The 22,175-nt window shown below is 44.8% G+C and overlaps 1 protein-coding gene across 6 annotated transcripts in view; it reads right to left on the bottom strand.

The window, feature by feature from the left end:
- Positions 1-22,175, bottom strand: part of TTC7B (tetratricopeptide repeat domain 7B) — a 249,851-nt gene that overhangs the window by 124,095 nt on the left and 103,581 nt on the right. For all 6 annotated transcript variants that reach the window (XM_034993223.1, XM_034993224.1, XM_034993225.1 and 3 more), the window contains 3 exons: positions 15,956-16,034; positions 10,099-10,271; positions 1,729-1,792 (listed from right to left, as the gene is read on the bottom strand). In XM_034993223.1, the coding sequence (XP_034849114.1) occupies positions 1,729-1,792; positions 10,099-10,271; positions 15,956-16,034 (316 nt within the window). The remainder of the gene's footprint in view (positions 1-1,728; positions 1,793-10,098; positions 10,272-15,955; positions 16,035-22,175) is intronic.

Genomic DNA, 22,175 nt, shown 5'->3' with positions numbered 1-22,175 from the left:
CACACTCTGACAACGGAACACAATATTTTCGATCAGAATTGCCCAAGAAATCTAAAATGTGTGGCCACCAGTCTTTCAGGACTTTCCCAGCGTTACCAACCAAGTCTGCCCGAAGGAAACTAACTGCCAAGTTGCGAGGAGCCCAGCTGAGAATGAGGGAATGTGAGCTAGGGGGCCAACATGAGCCGGCCGCCCCCGCTGAAGAACCGATGACAAAGCATGGTGAGACCAGCTCATTTGAAAAACAGTTACTGGAAGCCACCAGGTGCCAGGCTGCTCACATATATGCCTTCCCTGGTCATGCCAAGGCAGAGTAGAGAATGTAAATGACACCATTCTGAGTTACCAGCTGACAGTCGAGGAAAGATGAGCCGGGGGGGGCAACCTGTTTCCTTCAGAGGAAGTAAGGCCAATGACGTCAAAGAGGTTCCAAATAAAAAGCAGTGGTGACTCAAGCAGTCCTGCTCTTGTAAACATCTCCGGGCCATTTCACAGAACAAGAAAACCCAAAGTTTGAAATTAAGAGAAGAAGGCGGGCCTCCCTGACTAATCCCAGCTTCTCCCGATCCCTTCTTTACTCAGCCCATTGGACATTCTTCTTGGGCTCCATTTCTAAATCCTCTTCAGCTGGGTGTATTTCATGCCTCCACTGAAACCACATGCTTGGGGAAGAAGGTAAATACCACCTCTTGCCTCAGTCACGATTCCTTTTCCTCCTCCTTCACCTCCTGCCTGCCGGGTGAGGGGGGAGAGATGGGAGGAGGCAGTCTGATCTAGAAAGAGCAACAGACCACTGCAAGCTGCCTCCATTTTGCCTGCTCTGGTCCTCAGGTTCCTCGTCCATAGAATGAGTGAATGGGTATGAGGACATCTAGGTCCTTCCCAGTTCCAGGAGCCTCGCTATGCTGTTCAGGAGCTCAGCACACACCACTTACGTGCCAAGGTACTAACTAACTACTGTGACACAGATTGCCTCCCACGGTTTCGAGCCCAGGCAGTCATGCCTAGCACTCCGCAGAGCAGAAAGCCAATAAATGGTGAGGCATGAAATTCTAGACGTAAACTTTGATAGCCTGGCCAGACATTAAGAAAACATTTCAAAGGAATCCGATGGCCTGGCAAAAACTCCCTCACAACATTAGAGCCAGGGAACAGGAGCGAGCTCTCACGGCCCGGGACTCCGGAATGTCCAGGGAGCAGGCGGGAGGCCTGTCCAAGAGGACGAGGCCACTTCATCAGGCTCCTGCTACAAAAACCAGAGGTTTGCATCCACCACCAGTGATTTACCCCTAAACTCTCCCTACCTCCCCAGGCAAGTTGAGTGGCTTGGAAAGGTTACCCTCAGGGGGATTCCTTCCCTTCGGAGGGCTCCTCTGGTGGTCCTTTTAGCCATAGTTTACCTACCCACAGTTGTGTTAGGGTTCCCGTAGCCAGTGGGCAAATGAATGAACTCAGATGCCTGTTTACTGCTTGCCTGAGAGAGGCTCCATGCTCCAGGCTGAGATTAACCTACAAGGGACATTTCTACCCAGTCCAAGAATTAAGAAACATCCCTCTTCTTAAACCCCTGTTGTTTTTTCCCCCCACCCGGTAGCCCCTCTAGAAAGTACTCTCCTCCCAAGAAAAGCCCCCACTGCACTGATACAGTCACCACACCAAAATCAGGACTATAGGAACGGGGAGGGGGGGGCGGGGGGGCGGAGAAATGTGAAAGCACATTCTACTTACCATCGATTCACTGATCAGCAGTAACAACAGGGCCTCTTCAGTATTTTCTTGAGGACAAAAAATGCTGTGTAAAGAAAATCAATTTTTATATATGGCAATTTCAAAATCATATGAAATACATGAGGATGAACAGTACTGAGTATTAAAAGCTTCTAGACTTTTATGTAGAACTCACAAAAAATACTGTATCATCTGACACTTGAATTAATTTGCTTATTTCTATGGTAATCTATGGAATTTATTTTAACTGTGCATTTTAATAGCAGGCAGCGGAGTGAAGTAAAGCTATAAAAACCACAGTAAAAGCCCAAATCACATATATGCCTATTATAGAGGCAGAAATTGCAATTGTTACAAACTAACGTTATCTCACTGATAAAGCTCTCTCCTGAACCCATTCTGGGGGTATAGATTGTAGACATCTTACTACGCAGTCCGCTTCTTACTTCTCGCTAACTGCCACATCTTATATTGTCCTTTAGATGAAATAAGAGATTGGAAGCAATTTTAGAGTTTGAATCATTTCTAGAATACTGTAAGAATTTGGCAAGCTACCTTAATTAGACACACATGTTCTATTATGGGGTGGCATGCAAGAGCTAGCTGCCTTATTAATCTATTTTATGGAACTTGGCCAAGCTCTAACATCTGGGATTAAAAGAAAAAGCTTTTATGCTCAATGTTATTCAAGATTATTGAACAACAATAACAAGAACAAAATCCAAACACATAACCCCAATCTCCATCCTTTATAGCCTTTTTTTTTTTTTGGTGCTTTGAGCAGCTTTAGAGACTTGCAGCATTTTTTCCTCTGTTCTAAAAGCTCTAGAATCCTATGAGTAGAACTGAGAGTGTTATCACCAATTGAGCCAAACTCGATTCTTTTTCACGGAATGCAAGAAGGGTGCAATAAAAATGAACTTGGTTTGAAAAAAAAAAAACTCCTGGATGTTTTGGAGATGTTAAAATAAAGACTAAATTTACATCTTCCCAGCACTAACATCATTTAATTTAAGAGATGGGATGATCCCCCATCCCCAAAATGGCAAAAAAAAGAAAAAATGTCTTCAACATCATTATAAATACTTGTTCTCTTTGAAGTGCTGGCAACTTCTGTAGGGCATCAAAGGACCATGAAGAGCAAGACAGAAAAAGCACAGGGCCTAGTTCTCTTTCTAGACCTCTGACGTCCCTAGAGGTAAGGAGACCACCTGTGGAATGGTCCGATTGTCCTCGCAGGGCTAAAATTTGATGAAAAGGCTGGCCTGTAAATGAAGAGCAAGATTCTGAGATTTGCAGAGAACTTCTTTAAACAAGTAGCTTGAGGGAGCGGAAGCTGGGTTTTTCAAAAGACAGAACTCTTCTTTCCGCTTCAATTCAGCAATAGAGCCTACAGGCTTTGAATGAAGAGCGCTCCCGAGTGTGTGTGTGTGTGTGTGTCTGCCCAGCAATCATTTCCGCTTCAGTTCAGCAATAGAGCCTACAGGCTTTGAATGAAGAGCGCTCCGGAGTGTGTGTGTGTGTGTGTGTGTGTCTGCCCAGCAATCATTTCCTGATATTCTGGCTGTGCTTACATACCACTGGGACCTTACCAATCAAGCAGTAACACTGACTATTTTTTTCACGACTAGCCAGTTCTGCATTGCCCAGACTAACTGAAAAGAAGAGAGAGCCCGTGCTAATTATGACTTAACACCAGCCAATTCAGTCCACGGATAATCCCCAAATTCCATCTGAGCCATCCCGCCTGCTTAAATGCTAAGTTGTGTTATTTTTGCCAGAGCTGCTAACAAATAGCACATTAACTGATTCTAATTCCACTTTCTCAACCCTTCCTTTTGAGGCAGGCGGGATGGGTACTCAGGAGCGCGGCAAACTCTCAGAGCTGGCAGGAAGAAGTGGGGGGTGAGAGGAGGAGGAAGGGCAGTTTTAAGAGACATGCTGAAAACTATACACCAGAACACCCCTTCCACTACATGTGGATTCTCCAGACCCGTTTCTGGCCATTCCTCCCCTGTTCTCCGTTGAAGGAGAGGTGGAGCTCAGGGTAGATGGTTGAAATCGTTGGGCTCTTTCTTTTTGACAATCTCCTCTGGGGGCCCAAGAGCCTCAGGGCAGATCCTGGGGTGCCCAGGCCTCAGCCTTGTGGAGTGGAAAAACTGGGGCCCTAAACTCACAGGACGCTGACTGAAGGGCAGGGTGTGGGGTAAGAAGGGACAGAGAGAACACAGGGCTCGTAGACAGTGAGGACACGCTGCTGGAGGACAGACTGGTGGCCAGCAGAAGAGGTAGGAGCACAGTCCCGCTGCGCAAAGATGGAAGGGCTACGTTCTAAACCCAGCCACCTTACTAACTCCTGGACTGACCTTCAAGCAAGTTGCTCATTTTCTTACTTTGGATGAATTTACCTATTCATTGTCTGACTCTACACAAAAGGAACAAGGGCAAGAATCTCCATTTATGAACAGTGATCACGACCTTGCCCAGGCTGCCAGATCACAGCCCTTTCTAAAAATTTTCTCAGATGGGTGAAAAATGTCACTGTATATGGTAGAAGCCATCCTACAAAAGAAATTAATCCAATTTTATCCAACTGCAGTTCATCTTTCTGTCATCTTTAGCTATTACACAACCAATGACGAGCTGGATGTCTGGAAGTCAACGGCACCACCCAGGTGTGTCAATGCAGACTCTATTTAGGTGCAAGGAGTGCTCTGAACACCTCCAACCCACAAGAAAGTTATGTATAAATGACATTAACTCCAAGGCCCAGCAATGGTGCCTTTCTAGGTTTTTCTTTTTTTTGTTTTTTAAGATTTATGTATTTATTTTTAGAAAGAGAGAATGAGCGGGGGGAGGGGCAGAGGGAAAGGAGGGAGAGAATTTCAAGCAGACTCCTCACCAAGCAGGGAGCCCAACTCAGGGCTCAATCCCATGACCCCTGAGATCATGACCAGAGCTGAAATCAAGAGTCGGACATTCAATCAACTGAGCCACCCAGGCGCCCTTGCCTTTCTAGTTTTAATATACCTTGCCTGGTTGTGATACCCCTAGAGAATTCCCAGAGAAATACAGCCTCCGAACCACAGCCCGTGGATAAGAGCTAAAGAGTCAAAGCCCACAATGGCTGCAGCTCTGCCCCATCCCCGAGTCGCACCATTAAACATGCTGAGGCATAAAGTACCTCGGTCTCAGCTTTGTGTGGAAGGACAAGCGTTCCAAGAAAGGAAAAGGACTTAAATTAATCATTAAGAGTACTTGTTGACTATGAGGGATCAGCTAGTCCAACCTGAGGATCAGCAGGCACACAATTCCACACAGGCCAACTCCCCCTCGTGACAAGAAAGAAGCGTCCTTCATTCAGATCAAGTCCACTGAGCTATGCTCTGGAGTGGACTGGGTGAGTCGCACAAAGCATATGGCCTGGCCTGAGGATTTCTGCATTCCTGGGGAGAGGACTGGCCCTCCAACATGACCGGAAGGAGGGCCGAGTTTGCTCGAGGTGAGCACAGGGCGGCATGCAGGGGGCACAGCGGGTTGTTCACGGGGCTTCAGTGCTGCCATCGGGTGCTTTTCCTGACCCTTCAACGCCCTCATCTTCACACTTTCAACAGCGTCCTCATCCTTACGCAAACCCGGTGCACTGGCTCAGGGAGGTTCCAATGACCTGTATTTAGAAGTCCACGATAGTCACTCCCTCCCGTGGGGCCTACAAAGGAGCTCGGCACAATTTCTGGCTCCCAGCTTTCAGCCAATGTTTTCATCATCCACTTTCTGGCACAAGAGTAGTTTTTAATCTCCTTTCTTACTTTGTGCTAACCATGAAGTCTAATATGCATTTAATGATCTAAGCCATCTCAAGTGTTTTTTTTACAAGGAGGAATACAATAGCAGGAAGATACACCTGATGTGTGTGCACTAAGGAACATGTGCGAGAATGTTCATTGCAGCACATTCTAGAAGGAGGAGTCAGATAAACACGTAAACAAACAAACAAAAAATCAATGTTTTAGGTGCTATGATGAAAAATAAATGAGCTCATGTGATAGAATATGCTCGGAAAGAAGGACAGTTAGATAAGGTGATTGGGGAATATCTTTCTGAGAAGATAATAGCCAAGCTATTTGGGCCAGGGCCTGAATGAGATGGAAGCAGCCCCAAATGAGAAACAACTCTAACATCCATCATGAGTAGAATTGATCAATATATTGGAATATATATGGGATACTACATAATAATGGAAACAAACTCTGGCTGCATGCAGAAATATGGATTAATCTTTCAAACATGATATCAGACAGAGGTTAAACAGAAGAGTTTTTAATATATTATTCCATTTATATAAATTTCAAAAATGGCCTAAACTAATTATTGGGATAGAATTCAGGATGGTTACCCTTGGGTAGCGGGTAGTAATCAGGAGAGGGTACAAAGAGGGCCTCAAGGTTTCTGGCAACGTCTGTTTCTTGATAAGGGTGCTAATTACATGGATGTGTTCACTTGGTAAAAATTCATCAAGTTTTATACTTTCAGTTTGTGTATTTCTCTCAATATGTGTTATGCGTCCGTAAAAAGCTTACTTAAAAAAATAAATAAGCAGGGGCACCTGGGTGACACTGTCAGTTAAGGGTCTGACTCTTGGTTTCCACTCTGGTCATGATCTCAGGGTCCTGCAATTGAGCCCCGCGTCGGGCTCTGCACTCAGCAGGGAGTCTCTCTCCCTCTCCTGCCCCTCCCTCACACATATTCTCAAATAAATAAATAAATCTTTAATAAATAAATAAGCAAAGGTCAAAAAATTCCTCACAGAAAGACCTAGAAGGAAGTAAGTAAAGAAGCCCATGGCATGTGATCCCTCCCCTCTTTCCTATCTAGGATTGTTAACATTTTATTTCCTTTCAAAAGTCAAGATGGGGGGAGAATGAGTATCCTGTTTCCATTCCAGGTCCAGGCCACAGTGACAAGGAATGGAGTTTTCTGACAGAGCTCACTTTTCTGTTATATTCCATTATGACCAGCTATTCTGAATGGTCCTTGTGATCTGCTGGAGCTGGAAGGCTCTGCTCCTCCTAAAGCCTGCTCTGTGCTCATATTTCTCATAAGAAACTGAGGAGGGGGAAGCATTTGGGACTACTGGCCAAGATGGGGTTGAATCATTATCTATGGACTCCCTTTTTCACCTGCCAAGGAGCATAACTAAATTGGTGATAACATCCTTTTTGCCACGGAGTTGACTAATCAGATAGTTCTGGTGATCAGGGAGCCCCAAGACAAGTATAATCCCAACAGGCTTTCTTTCTCTCTTTACTAATAAACCAGAAGGATTATTGTGAACACACAAAACTAGAAAGTTCAAAACTGATGGTGATAACTGAAGGAATAAGGATCAGTGTGGAAATTAATCAAATAGTGAATAGAGACACAATAAAAAAAATGAACAAAACCAAAGTTGGTTCTTGAAAAAAAATCAATGAAATTTGACAAAGGTTGGCTTAGCATCTGAAAATCAATTAATGTAATACTTTACATCAACAGAATAATGGACAAAACGTACATGATTATCTCGATAGATGCAGAAAAAACACTTGACAAAATTAAATACCCTTTCAAGTTAAAAGGACTCCACAAACTAGTGTTAGAAAGGAACTTTCTCAACCTGATGAAAGATATTTATGAAAACCCACAGCTAATTTCACACTTCATGGTGAAAGACTGGATGCTTTTCCCCTCCTAATATTAGGTATAAGACACAGATGTCCACCACTCCTTGCCACTTCTATTCAACATTGTACTGGAGATTCTAGCCAAAGCAATTAGGGAAGAAAATGAAATAAAAGCCATCTAAGTTAGAAAGGAAGAAGTAAGACTACCTCTATTTGCAGATGACATGATCTGGTATGTGGAAAATCCTAAGGAATCTAAAACACTATTTGAACAAATGAACAAGTTCACCAAGATTGCAGTATACAAGATCAATACAGAAAATCAACTGTATTTCTCTATACCTGCAATGAACAAACCAAAAACGAAATTAAGAAAACAATTCCACTTATGATAGCATCCAAAAGAATAGCATGCATACACACAGTAAGTTTCATGAAATAAGTAAAAAACTTATACCCTGAAAACAACAAATCACTGTTGAAAGAAATTAAAGAAGACCTAAATAAATGAAAGGACATCCCATGTTCATGGATCAGAAAACTCAATATTGTTAAGATGGCAATACTCCTCCAAATTGATCAACTGATTCAATGCAATTCCTACCAAATCCTAGCTGCCTTTTCCTTCCTTTCCTTTCCGTTTCTTTCCTTTCCTTCTTTCTTTTTTTTGCAGAAATGGACAAACTGATACTAAAATTCATATGAAAAAGGCAAGGGATTGGGGGATGGGGGTGATAGTTTAGGGGCACTAGGTTTATTTTCGGGGTAATAAAAATGTTCTAAAGTTTATTATGGTGACAGAAGCACAATTATGTGACTATATTAAAAGCCACTGAACTGTATTTTTTTAAAGTTTTTAAAATTTATTTATGTGATCTCTACATCCCATGTGGGGCTTGAACTCACAACCCCACGATCAAGAGGCACATGCTCTTTTGACTGAGCCAGCCAGGTGTCCCCTGAACTGTATACTTTAAATGAGTGAATTGTATAGTATGTGAATCACATCTCAATAAAACGGTTAAAAAAAACAAACAAACGGATTTTATCTGTGTGGAATGAAATTGTGACTCAGCAACCAGTCCTGGTATGGAAATCTCCCTTTAACTAGTAATTGCATTTTCTAGATCTTCATGTTGCCTCCATAATTCTCCTTGGGCAGCTGGGGAAGTTGATGTCAGCAGAGTGACAAAGTCTGAGTGGTTCACAAGATAAAGGAGAAACGGCCGCATTATGTGCTTTTCTGCCTTCAACGGGTGAGGCCACATTGGAATAACACCCAAAGAAACACAGAGCTCTATCCATGTTTCCAGCTTGATTAGGGGAGGTAGCAGGAGCTGAGTTTCTCAATATACCTGGCACCTTATATACCTGTCTATTAAACAGCATAGAAAGCAGGAAAAAAAAAATTTTTCAGGCCTATTTTTAGTATATAAATTTCACTTTCAAAATGAACCCCAAACCTGCTTCTAAATTGTCCATAATGAGGGGTCAGCATTTTTAAAGTGAGAGTTTGAGAACTGCTAGAACAGATGTTCTGTGAATCCAGATGAGGACTAAGGAGTAAGCACAGGCTGTGAATTCAGCGAACTCATGGTTCAACAAGGCCATAAAAAAGGGGGATTAAATGGAAACTAAAATAAACCTAGGGAAAAAGCTAAGAATATGCTCATTTGTCTGAATCCATATAAGAAATGCAGTCTGAACAAGAGGAGGATGAGGGACAGAAATGCCAGGGTCAACGTAAAGGGATTAAGAGGAGGCTGCCTGCTGGAGAAATGCTGTCCCCTTTGAAAAGGTGACAATCATTTCCAGAAGTGACACATGCAATAAGCATCTAGTCACACACACACACACCACCACCCAGCCCCCCCCCCCCAGCTTTGGGGGCCTCAGACAGAAGCAGTCGCCTGCAGTCTCTCTGCCATTTTTCCAACTTGATAACCATTGTGGAAGGTTTCCATATTGATTCATACACGCCCCCTTCCCCTCATGGAGAGATTCTGAAGAGCCATCATGCCTCATCCTTGCAGGAACCAGCAAAAATGGGAGGGTGAGACTCTAAGGGGAGGAATCAAGAGTGAGTCAACAATCTCCTGTCTCTTGGCCCCTCATGGTGTCTGCCTGCCACCCCCCTCCCCACTCCCCAACCTGGGGAAGGCCCACGCTGAGGCTGTAAAAGTTCCCTAGCCCACCTTCCTCCAAGGTGGCCAAGTCCCAGATCTAAAACTTAAAAAAATTAAGAAGTTCTAAAGAGACATCGCCTTCCAGACAGTTAACTCTCCTTCTTCTTGTAGCTAATTCCATTTAAAACAAATCTGTAAATAAAAGGATCAAGGAATTGCTGAAGAAAAGAAAAAAGGCTAATTCTGGCTTACAAACAGCTTTGTCTCTGATTGCTGGATAATGCTGGGGTTCTTACTATAAACAGAATGAGAATCCCAAAGACCAAGAGTGATGGCCAAGAATAGTAGCCAAGCACTGAGAGGAGAGAATTCTCCTACTTAAAATGTGCCCACTGGTGCACAGATATTCACTGAAGTTACTAAAAGTAATGCGGTATCTCCATTAAATTGGCCAATGAGACTTGTCTGTCTGGTTCTCTTTTAGGGGAAGAATCTGCCCCTGAACTTCTACTCATCCTTGAGTTTTTCCAAAGTTTTCCTCTCATCCCCTAACCTACAAATGAGGACAACAATGGGCGTACTTCTCTCCTGAGTAGACGCGGGCTTTCCGAGTGAGGATGTAGGTTTTTGTGTTTGCTCCTTTCCGGAGAGGATCGTCCAGAGGTGACTGGCAGGGTGGGTCCTCCAGAGGGTTCCAGTAGCTCTGTTCACACATACCCCGCAACAAGATCTCCGCCAATTGCCGGGCTATTGTCTGGGAACACAAAGGAGCAAAGACACGGACGTGAGTCTATTCTGTATCATTCATTCACTCATTCACTCATTCAGTCAATGTTTTCCAGTCATCACTTTGTGCTAGGCACTATTCCAAGACTCATGATTAAACATTTTTACTTCTCCGATGAACATTCTATCAGATGATGACAAAAAAAGAAAAGGAAAGAAAATACATTAAGGTATTTGAGCCATTTTAAAAAATAAGTCCGTGCCCTTTGAGCCACCCTGCCTCTGACATTCTGAAACAACTGAAACTTTTAGTTCAGCTCTTTCCCAAAAGCTCTTATCATAGGTGAACTGCACATATTTTCATCACCTCCCAACAGATCCCTGCTAAAACCCAAACTTGGCAAAAAGCTGGTGCTCAGGGCGCCTGGGTGGTTCAGTCGTTAAGCGTCTGCCTTCGGCTCAGGTCATGATCCCGGGGTCCTGGGATCGAGTCCTGCATTGGGCTCCCTGCTCCGTGGGAAGCCTGCTTCTCCCTCTCCTACTCCCCCTGCTTTTGTTCCCTCTCTCACTGTGTGTCTCTCTGTCAAATGGATAAATAAAATCTTTAGGGGGAAAAAAAAAGCTGGTGCTCAACCTATATGACATTATTCCTGAAAAAAAAAATAAATAAATAAATAAGCTCTTCATGGCTGATAAGATGGCATCCAGAGTAGATTTCTGGAATGCCTTCCCTCTTTGAAGTGCCAAGGGCCGGTCCCACGGTGTCCCCATCCTGGGACTCAGCACATGAGCACCCTGTTCTCAGTGCACCCTGGGCCTTCTAGCCCAAAGGTTACTGCTGGCCTGTGCAAAAGAGAAAGCAAGGTGGCGAGGGTGGCTACTGATCAAGAAGTCCTCTTTTCAAAGCTGGATAGGTATCTCTTTTCTCACTGAGAAAACCCAGACATATCTGGATCTTGTCATCCTAAATTAGACACAGACTACTATGCTTTTCAAACTCTCTGTACTAGAACAGTACCCCATCTGATGAATGGGAGGAGGGGGTATACGGCATCTACTAAGAGATATTTTGTTAGCTGATGCATATTGGTTCACTTACCTCATAATCTTCCAGTGATAAAGAAGAGAAGTAAAAACAAACAAACAAAAAACCCCACAAAATCTCCCTGAGAACAGAAGCAGGTGCACTTCAGGGTGGCCCATGCTACCCCACAATCAGCCAGAGGTGGCAAAATAAAACTTCAACCATCAGGTTTTTCCACAAGGTTTTCACATTCTTTGGAAACATGCAGGCTAAGAATGCTGATCTTTCCTAAGAGTGAGACTTTCTAAATAAATATGTTCCAGAAGAGAACTTTGCTAGGTTTTTATCCACGTGAAATCTCCTAAAACACCACAAGGAAACTTAAATGCAACCAAATCACTGGCTTAGTGGCTTCTGATAACCACTGGGTAAAGGCAAATTTTCTTGATTATTCCCAAGTAAGACCCACTGGCTTTAATGTCTATAAAAATGTGAAATTAAATGCACTCCTATCATCCCCAACTGAGCCATCTGTAAAGATCCTCATAAGAACACAATTTTCAGGACCTAAACAGTTCCTGCACTGTTTTCTTAAACCTTCCATTATAGTTTCATTTCGATCTCCCTGCAGTCATATAAGCTAATGACTTCTGCTGGAACCATCAACTGGCAAAAATAACCTCCACTCACTAGAGCAGAGAAAAAAAAATGTCAAAGGAAAAAAAATGAACAAGGAGCTTCATTTTCTGGATATACCTGCCATGGAGGGATGCTAAAGTTATAAAAATCTCTGCCCTCCACAGTTCGCTTGTCCACTATGAGACAGCTCATGCTAGATCTCACTTTACCTCCAGGTATTAACCTTCCAGAGAGACTTTTAAAATGAGGTTTTGATGTGATCGCATATTTTATTTTATTTATTTTTTTTTTAAAGATTTTATTTATTTATTTGACAGAGAGAGACACAGCGAGAGAGGAGATACAAGCAGGGGGAGTGGAAGAGGGAGAAGCAGGCTTCCCGCGGAGCAGGGAGCCCGATGCGGGGCTCGATCCCAGGACCCTGGGACCATGACCTGAGCTGAAGGCAGACACTTAACGACTGAGCCACCCAGGCGCCCCCGTGATTGCATATTTTAAACGTGTCACTCCACCACTGCACTAACCAATTAGGAAGGATGTCTGGCTGTGTGCATTGACAGCTCAAATGAAGTTCAGAACAGGAGATAAATATGAGAAATGACCAGCACAATCACCAATGTTGATCAGACCTTTCGCTTTTTATACTCGGGTTTTATATGCTTGCCCCTGAAATGCTTACAAATTGTTGGTAACTATCAAAGTCTGAAGGAAAGGAAGGGGAGGAAGGGAGCCAGAAAGAAGTCAAACTTTAATGTATAAACTTGGTCATTAAGTCCGTTTTGTATGTATTTTTTTAATTGTGGTAAAATGTACCTAACCAAAAATCACCATTTTAACCATTTTAATGTATAACCCGATGGCACTTAGTACATTCACAGTGTTGTGCAACCATCACCTCTGTCTGGTTCCAGAATATCACCCCAAAAGGAAGCCCTGTCCTCTTCTAGTGCTCACTTTCCATTCCCTCCTTCCAAAGACCCTGGGAACAACTAATCTGCTTTCTGTCTCTGCAGATTTGCCCATTGGGGACATTTCCTATCAACGGAATCCTATACTATGGGGCCTTTTTGTGTCTGGCTTTTTCACTCAGCATCATGAGTTCAAGGTTGACCCATGTGGTAGCCTGGATCAGTGCTTCATTCCTTTTTGTGGCTGAATAATACTCTAGTGGGTGGACATACCACGTTTTGTTTATCTAGACATCAATTGATAGAAATTCGGATTGTTTCCATCTTTTGGCTAGCATAAATAGTGCTGCTATGAACATTCAGTACAAGTGTTTGTTTGAATACCTGCTTTCAGTTCGTGGAAGTATTTATCTAAGGGTGCGGTTGCTGTAAATGGACTTGTAAATCCTTCTCAGCCCAGATAGAGTTTACAAAGCAACTTTTCCATCTCATGAGAGCATCATAAATTTGCAATGATCAACTAATCTTTAAGGAATCATATAGTTGTGAGCAGCATTAACTGGACAAGCTTTCTGAGGGCTAGTGTAGACCAAGATACCAGTGAATAAGACCCATGAAGTGCTTCCCCATTAGGGAAGGCAAAGAATCTGTCATGGAAATGAGAAAATAAGATTCTCGGGTCCTGCCCCAAACCTACTCAGTTGGCATTTCTGAGGCAGTTATAGGGATGCGCATTTGTTCAGAGTTCCTCAGGTAATTCTGATGCATACCTTTGGTTAAGCACTCAAGGAATTACAAGCAGTTCAACCAAGGTCACCTGAGATTCATCAACCAAGACCAAAGGTCTACTTACTTGCACCCCAAGTCCAACATAGAGAGGAAGTGACCTCCCTCATGTCAACACTAACCAGTTAACAGCTGAAAATGTCCAAGGGCAGCTCCAGTCTACCCAGACTTCTTTGGAAGCCTCCTCACAATACGTCTCAGAAAAAAGAAAATAATAATTGAAGAAACCTCTCTCACTTCCTGACATGCCTTTATTCAGAATCCCACCTCACAGGATTTTTAGAAGTTAAAGTACATTGATCTGAATATCAGAAACCTTAGGCAATAATGGAAGATATTCTCTAATTCTGTGAAGAATAATGTTGAAGTAAGCAGCGGGCAGATGCCCACAGAATATTCAATGCACTCACACCTTCTAATGGGAGAAAAACATCAACAATACGAACAAATGCTCCATATTTAAGCAATTTAGAAAGATTGGCTTTTTAATCAGCTTTTAAAACAATTATAAGAACACTTGCCAATATCATCAGTTACTTTAACTGTGCTTCTAAATCTTAAAAGAAGCTGTTCATGCTGACCAGGCAAGAAGTTTTATGAAATGTTGGGAGGATGTCAATTTCAGAGAAAAGACACTTGGCAACAATTTTTATCCATTTTTTCAGAGTTTTTTTTTTCCTTCAAGAACTCTACAAATCAAAATGTCTGGTTTGAACTTCTTAAGGCACCCCAAATCACATCAATATATAAATAAATACCAAAGACCAAGTAAGGTCTTGGTGGCAGGTGTGGGGTATAAAGTTGCTCCTCTTGTCCCCCGCCCCTGCCCCCCCGCTAATTCTAGGAAAACCTATTGCTTCGTCATCTGGCCCCACGAGTTGGATACCTGCATCCTAAAACCCTAGACACACCAAATGAAGATACAGCCTCACTTCCCATGACAGGAGTCACTGAGCCTGGGCCAACTGAAAACTCTCCCACAGCACTGAAAGGGGTCATGATGATGGGAGGACGACGCTGTTGGTAACAAGACAGAGGAAGGTGGGATCTTACGTGGGGCTGTTATGTCCGTTGTGACACGCGGTATTTGCTTCGTCCCTGGTGAGCACCAGGCCTTCACCCAGACAGGCCTTGGCTACAGCTCTGCAAAGCAAGCTATGGAGGTATCAGCGATCACCTCCTCCGCCAGGAAAGTTCAAGGTTTAACAAGGAAGAGAGAGAACTTATGCCAACAACACAGCCAAACTGCTGATGAACCAGGTTATCTACCTAGCTTTTCTATTTCTCCTCTAAGTTTTAGCATCAGTATAATCAGTCAAACAACTAGGTACTCTTCAGGATCCAATCTGATTTGCTCTGGCTGGGTTTGGTGTGAAATCATTAGCATACAACCAACCCCTTCACCACACTAGTGTCTGGGAGGGCTTACATTCTCCCTGCCTTACAGGATGCATTTCTTCTGTTTCAAGAGGTAGCACGACCAATAAGTACATAAAAAGATGCTCAACATCATTAGCCAGCAGGGAAATGTAAATTACAACCACAATGAGACAGCACTTCATACATACTAGGAGGGCTAGGGCTAAAAAGACAGACAATAACAAATGTCGTCAAGAATATGGAGAAATTGGAGACCTCGTGACTGCTGGTGGGAATACAAAATGGTGCAGCTGCTTTGGAAAATCGTCTGGCAATTCCTCCAAATGTTAAACGTACAGCCTGTCCACTTAAAACTTGTCCACATGTCCACCTAAAAACTTGCATAAGAATGTCCATAGCAGCATTATTCATAATAGCCAACACGTGGCAACAATCCAAATATCCGTCAACTGATGAACAGATACATAAAATGTGTTATATCCATGCAGTGGAATAGTATTTGGTCACAAAAAATGAGTGAAGTGCCAATCCGTGCTCCAACATGGGTGAACCTTGAAAATACCATGCTAAGTAAAGCAGGTTGGTCACAAAAAGACCACCTAGTATATAATTCCATTTACATGAAATGTCCAAGATAGGCAAATCCATAAAAGCAAAACATAAATGACCAGTTGTCAGAGGCTGGGGGAAAAGGGGAGAATGGGGATTGACTACAGATAGGTATGGGGTTTCCTTTTGGGGATGAGAATGTTCTGAAATTAAATATTAGTGATGGCTGAACAATGTGGTGAGTACACTAAAAACTACTGACTTTAAATGGATGAGCTGTGTGGTGTGGAAATTATATTTCAACAAAGCGTGTATACACACACACACACACACACACACATGATGGAGGGGGAGAGGGAGGAAGGGGTGGAGCGATAACACCTAAAGTGCCCTTCTGGTCTCAATCAAATTATCCATCACACTCACCATTCGCAGGTTTTGCGTTGTTCTTGTTTCTACTGCTCTGAGGATCTCTCTAAATCTCCCGACTCCTCTCGTCAAGTTCCTGTGTGCACACAGAGTTTGACAGGGTTTCCATCTGGCGTGCATTAATATTAAATATTTTATACACATATTTCGATGCATTTTGTCTACATAAAAGCTGTTGGCTAGATTTTAAGCAAACAATTATTCTGCACATGCCTGTCCATCTTTGCTTGACTCTGAAAAATTTGGCCTGGGACTGCTGGTCTTTTGTGCTTCCACAATCAAATTTTCTCAAGGGGAAAAAAATCTGAAAATCAGTTCTGAAGCCAGAAGAAGAAAAAGCAGATGTAGCAGAAGAAAGAAAGAAAGAAGAAAGAAAGAAAGAAAGAAAGAAAGAAAGAAAGAAAGAAAGAAAGGAAGGAAGGAAGGAAGGAAGGAAGGAAGGAAGGAAGGAAGGAAGGAAAGGTAGATAGACAGGTAGGTAGGTAGATAGATAGATAGATGTAAGGTATCTTGCAAGAGTCTACCTTCAACCTTACAATGGCTCCATAGTTTTCCTGCTCTACTGAGTGGAAATGTTTTCACTTAAAAAGTGGGCGGCAAGAGGGTACGGGAACACTCACAAGGCACTGAAAGCAGTGTGCTAAAGACTTCCCGTAACTTGCCATTTTTATGGGCAGGACAAAGATAACAGGTATGAAAACTGAGGGGCTCCACCAAGCAATCACTCTGCATCTCTGAGAACCTAAATCACTGCCCAAAAAACCCACCAAGCCAACCCCCCCAACTCTGTACCGACAAGAAGAAGCAAGTGGTCAAAGGCCCCCTCTGCGAGCAAACACATGAGGACTGGAACCCTGAGCCACCCAACTCGGATGGGAACGCATCTCCTCTCACTGCCCCACACCTCACACTGAGACATGTTTGGTGACACATTTCAGTAAAGGACAGACAATTCTTTAGTAACATCCTGGCCACTATATCCAGCCCCCACTTGTAGTCCTCCCTGAAAGCTGTGCCGGTCCCATTCGGCTGGGAACACTTCCCAGTCAGTCCCTTTACAATGAGCGCTGCCACCACCTACGACATAACTTGGTGATATTTGTAACTTGCTCATTAGAACACATCTCATCTTTCCAAAAAACCGCAGAGCAGGTCAGCCGGGGCAGACCTGTCAGCCTTCTCTGCGGGCTGTGGCAGGCGCTCTAGGTATCTGATGGTCTTCTTGGATGACATTTTAAATCGTGCAAAGGTATTTAATCAAACTGAATGTGGGTTCTGCGTGCTACAAGCTTCCACAAGGGCTATTAATTTGTATCTTCTACCTACATGACATCCCAGGACTGTCATTCACAAGAACAGCCTAATAGTTTATTGGCGTTCAGCACATCAATACTCCTGTATCCCTCTCACCCACACATATCAGATGATCCTTGATGGCACAAAAAGAGATGCTGGTGCTCAGGACTCCAAGCAGTGCTAAAGGAACTCGAACAGAGACGTGAATGAAAATTAGGTAATGGGCCCTGGGACACGCAATCTACTTCGCTTTCCCCTTCGTTTGTTTTTATGGGATCCGTGTTCACAGGCAACAAAGTAAATTTGCTTCGGACTGAAGCTCGGCTCTCCTAAGTACCGGGGGGAAGGAAACAGCTATAACTAATCAGGGATGGGCGTGGACACAGTGGTCTAATTTTGCTCCAGAATCGCAGACTATGCTCCTACCATGTGTACAAGGAACAGCAGTCTGAACTGTATGACATACGGGTGGGCCTGAGGGAACGTAACTGGAGACCCAGGTTCACAGGGCTGTTTTACCAGGGTGGCAGTTAGCTCTGAAAAGGCAGCATCGAATCTAAATAGGATCAGCCAGGGTAGGCTACAAGATAGGCACTGGTCATTCGGACGGTCTCTCAAGCCCTCCTGGCAGAATGAGATGCTTACCCAGTTACAAAAGCATAGAGTTTTCTAGCTACCCACGAGCCAATGCAATCTAGTCCGTTATGACATAGAAGTGAAGTGCCTTGCTCAGGTTCACAAACCCAGGGAGAGAGTGAGCTGGAAGCTTTTGACTAGATTCTATCACCTTCTTGGGCAAGAGAAACGTCAGCTCTAAAACTGTAGTGCAGCTCTAGAAGAAAGAAGGAACTACAAATACAAGAGCTCAGGTCTCTGGCTTATGTCACTTATATGCAAATTACTTCATATATACATAATACACATTTTACACGTTCCAGTGCTCACGGCTAACGAGATGCTCCCAGGGAGTGGCTCAAAATCGGAAAGAAAATCCGTCGGCCCAGACGAAGCAGTGTGGCGTCCGGGGTACTGTCTCAGCTGCCTTAAAAGAGAAAGGACGGCTGGAGAAATTCAACTCCCCTCTGAGGGCCCGCTGGCTCTCCCGCGCGGGACCGAGGCCCCCTGCTGGAGGACCGGAGGAAGTGCCCGGGACTCAAGGGGGCGCCCCACAGGCGGAGGCGGGGCCGCCACTGGGGGCTTCGTCCCAAGGTAGGGACAAATGCTGTTTTTCTCAACCGTTTCCAGATTACTTCTGGAGAGAGCCTAGGATTCAGAATCAAATTCTTCCTCAAGCTCTGGGAGGTCCTGCTCGTAAGCAAAGGATCCGCGGTAACCCCCGAAGGCCTGACACCTTGCCAAGCAAACAAACGTGGCGCCCTCAGGAACAACCACAGATCAGCAGGGAGAAGGGGCTGGAGGGGAAAGATTTTAAATATTAGCAGAGGAAGAAAGCTTCCCAAATGCAAAAACATCTCATTTTCAGCCACTCCTATACCATTCATACATTTTTTTAGTCACATAATTTTATTCTACCAATCATTTCCACCATTGCCATGAGAGCAGAAAAAAAATTTTTTTAAGCTAGATGGATAATCATGATAGAAAGGAACAAAAAGGGGAAATTAACTTATAAGAATTACATTCTAAGTGCTATGAAAGACTCCAATTTGAGGGAAATAAAAGCCACATGATTGCTTTCATGTCTCTAAACTATTAGTTTATTCTTAAAATGTTGAGGTCGGGAAATATCCAGAATGAACTGCTGCTTAAAAACTCCACTCCAAAATGAAGACGAGGGAGCCACGGACTCTCCCCGGTTTTGAGGGTTTCCAAAGACCCTTCACATCAGGTCATTTATTCCATTTCAACATCCCTGACTGAGAGAGCGCAATGATGTCAGAATTCATTATGGCAAACTATTCTCAAAATGAGTGTTCCTGCCAGCCTATGAGCAGCAGGCACTTTGGCAAGCTGTCAGAACGTGGGGTTCACCTCCCGCATCTTGCTTGGCTAAGCTTCCTGAGCCGGGTGCGTGTCCCTCCGTGTGGAACGGCTCCCAATGGCTCAGCTATTATCAGGGAGAAAGGAAGGGCCTGCGCGTCCCCTGAGCACCAGCTGCTTGTCCCCTGCTTTCCCTTGCCAACATCCCTGTCCATCCCCGAGACTGCAGGGGGTGCTCAGGCCAGTCCCCCCGCCTCGCTCATGTTCAAACCCAGGCTACCTACTGCTCTGTCTTGACAGGAGAGCCCACCCACTTTTCACAGGGACACACTTGACTCCTGGTGACCTATTTGCACCTTTTCTTCCTTCCTTTTTCCATTGGGTTTCATCATTCTCTTTCCTCCTTCCAGGTCTCATCTGCTGGTCCTTAGGTCAGGGCAAAAGCATGGCTTCCTGAGGAGAAGTATGGGGAGCCAGAGGCCAGAGATCAAACCCACAACCTTGGCCTCGTTAGCAAAGGACACCGAGGGAGGCAGACTCGCTAGCCCTTGGCCTCCCTCTTGACCCTGTAGGCCCTGCAGCAGCATTTTTGAAGGCCAGTCTCTGAAATTTGTAACTAAAGATCAATTACAGAACAAGTCAACACCATAGATCTCTTAGAGCCTAGAAATCATGTGGCTTTTCTGGGGTCCCTTCGTACCAAGAACCACTCCTGAAGCTCTTAAGCAGCAGGTCATTTCAACAGTTACTAAGCACTATTGTACGTCGGGTTCCAGGCTCATCCCTGAGGACATGCTGGTGAGCAACGGACACCATCTCACACACACACATCGCCCCCCCGTAAGAACGTAGGCACCTTGTGGACCAAGATCTGTGTTTTGTTCATCTACATATCCCAAGCCCCTCAAACAGAGCCTGGCATACAGCAAGTGCTCAATATTTACTTGTTGAGTGGATTTCAGAACCACTGTGAGTCAAATAAACCAAGACCAACAAGGGGCTACATTTTCTACCTGTTCCTTGTCCCCTTCCTTCTCACTGCACTGGACTGGCCAGCCCAGCAAAGAACTCTTTTTTTTAAAAGATTTATTTATTTATTTGAGAGAACGAGAATGAGAGAGAGTACATGAGACGGGGGAGGGTCAGAGGGAGAAGCAGGCTCCTCGCTGAGCAGGGAGCCTGATGCGGGGCTCGATCCCAGGACCCTAGGATCATGACCTGAGCCGAAGGCAGTCGCTTAACCAACTGAGCCACCCAGGCGCCCAGCAAAGAACTCTCTTAAACAGAACATGTCACACATGTGCTCGGTGGCGTTGCAGCCTGGGCCCCGTGGGAGCAGTGACACACCTACCTGACCAAGTGACACAGCTGAGCATGCCTGGCCTGACAGCTTTGAGAGGGCTGCACAGATCCTAAGGATTTTGAAGACCTTTTTAAAAACCTTCCAGACATTTTGGGGAGGCTTTCCTGCCCATGTGCCTTTATACGTGCTCCTGTCCGAGGTGGTCTGGGAACTTAGTCACCCTTCCAGACCTGGGTCAAAGGCCACCCTTGGGAACGGTTTCCCAGCTTCCCTAGGAAAACACGGGTACTGCTTCCTGGGTGTTCCCAACAAGCTCGCACGTATTTTGATTTTCATTTGTATTTACGTCTGTTGGCCCACCAAACTGTGATCACCTTGGGAGCAAGAGCCCTCTTCGTCCCTACTGCTACACAGAGCTAACCAGGCACCCGGTGACACCTAGGAAGCTGGGTGTCCTCAAAAGAGAGAAGAGAGTGGGCGCCCTCTTATATTCTGTAATCTCTTTCCCTATCTCCTTGCTGAAGGGTTTTCTCGATTACAAACAGGACACCTAAAGCAGACACTTCATACTTCGTGAGATCCACCCCAATGGCATGCTACCCACTGTCAACACAACCCCAGAAAACCGGAAATAAACCACACTGCTCTAGGTCACTTGTTCTTAGTTCTTGGGCTTGAAAATTGCTTCCTCTTCATTTACATAACCTGGGTAGCACCTATTTGGAAAAAGTCTGAAATCAAAACCAGATATCCAGATCTGGAATGTGGGAGAAGAAAAAGACATCCTTCACAGTCCAAAAGGGTGCTTCTGGCCGGCTGTCAGGGAGCTGTTTTTCCCAGAATGGCCTCCAGCTTCTCCCTCTGTACGCACTCTTCGCCTCGTATCCAGTGACATGCATGTGTGAAGACAGATGGCCTGCTGGAGCCAGAGGCCAGAGATCAAACCCACAACCTTGGCCTCGTTAGCAAAGGACTCGGTCTGATCAATGGAGCAAGCCAGCTGCCGCCTAGATACGGTGACGGAGGGTGTGACAACCATCCACGCTGGGATGTGAACAAGCAGGCGAAGCTTCTGAAGTCTCATTTCAAACCTAATGAGAGTTGTACTAGGCTTAGCAACATTTTTTTGGACTACCTCAGCAACTGAGGCTTCCCCGCGACAAAAGCAGAGCAGATGAGGCGTTTTGGTCAGGTGGCCGAGCGTGTGCCATGTGCCAGGCGGCGTCCTGGGCAGCAGAGGTTCAAGTCCCACAAGGCACACAGAGCTGTCTCGGCATCGGGACAGGGACAGGCTGACAGGTCCTTCCAAAGTTGCATGCTAGAGGCCCACAGATGCAAGCTGGACTCCGAAAATGAACCACCCTGCCTCCCTCAACAACCTGTTCCTTGACAGCCGACCAGACCCCGGCTCTCTGAGGAAACACAGAGTATGGGGAGGCCTGCTTCCTCTCAGGTCCTTCCTCTCCAACCTTTGGGAACGGGCCAAAGGATATCAAGCCTCATTCCAGCAACATATCCTGAGTGCCTACTGTGCACGAGGAAAGGGGCCCAGGGGTGCAATCATGAGCCATCCAGCAAGCGTGCATCCTCAGGAGCTGTGCTGTAACCATGCTCAACTTCACCCCGGAAACTAAACAGTATCCAACACGAAGCTGGGCTCCTCGATCTGGTAATACC

The sequence above is a fragment of the Mirounga leonina genome, unplaced genomic scaffold, assembly GCF_011800145.1.
Source record: "Mirounga leonina isolate KUSES-001 unplaced genomic scaffold, KU_Mleo_1.0 Mir_82, whole genome shotgun sequence".
NCBI lineage: Eukaryota > Metazoa > Chordata > Mammalia > Carnivora > Phocidae > Mirounga > Mirounga leonina.
The sequence above is the reverse complement of the archived record's forward strand: the minus strand, read 5'-3'. Positions and strand labels throughout refer to the sequence as shown.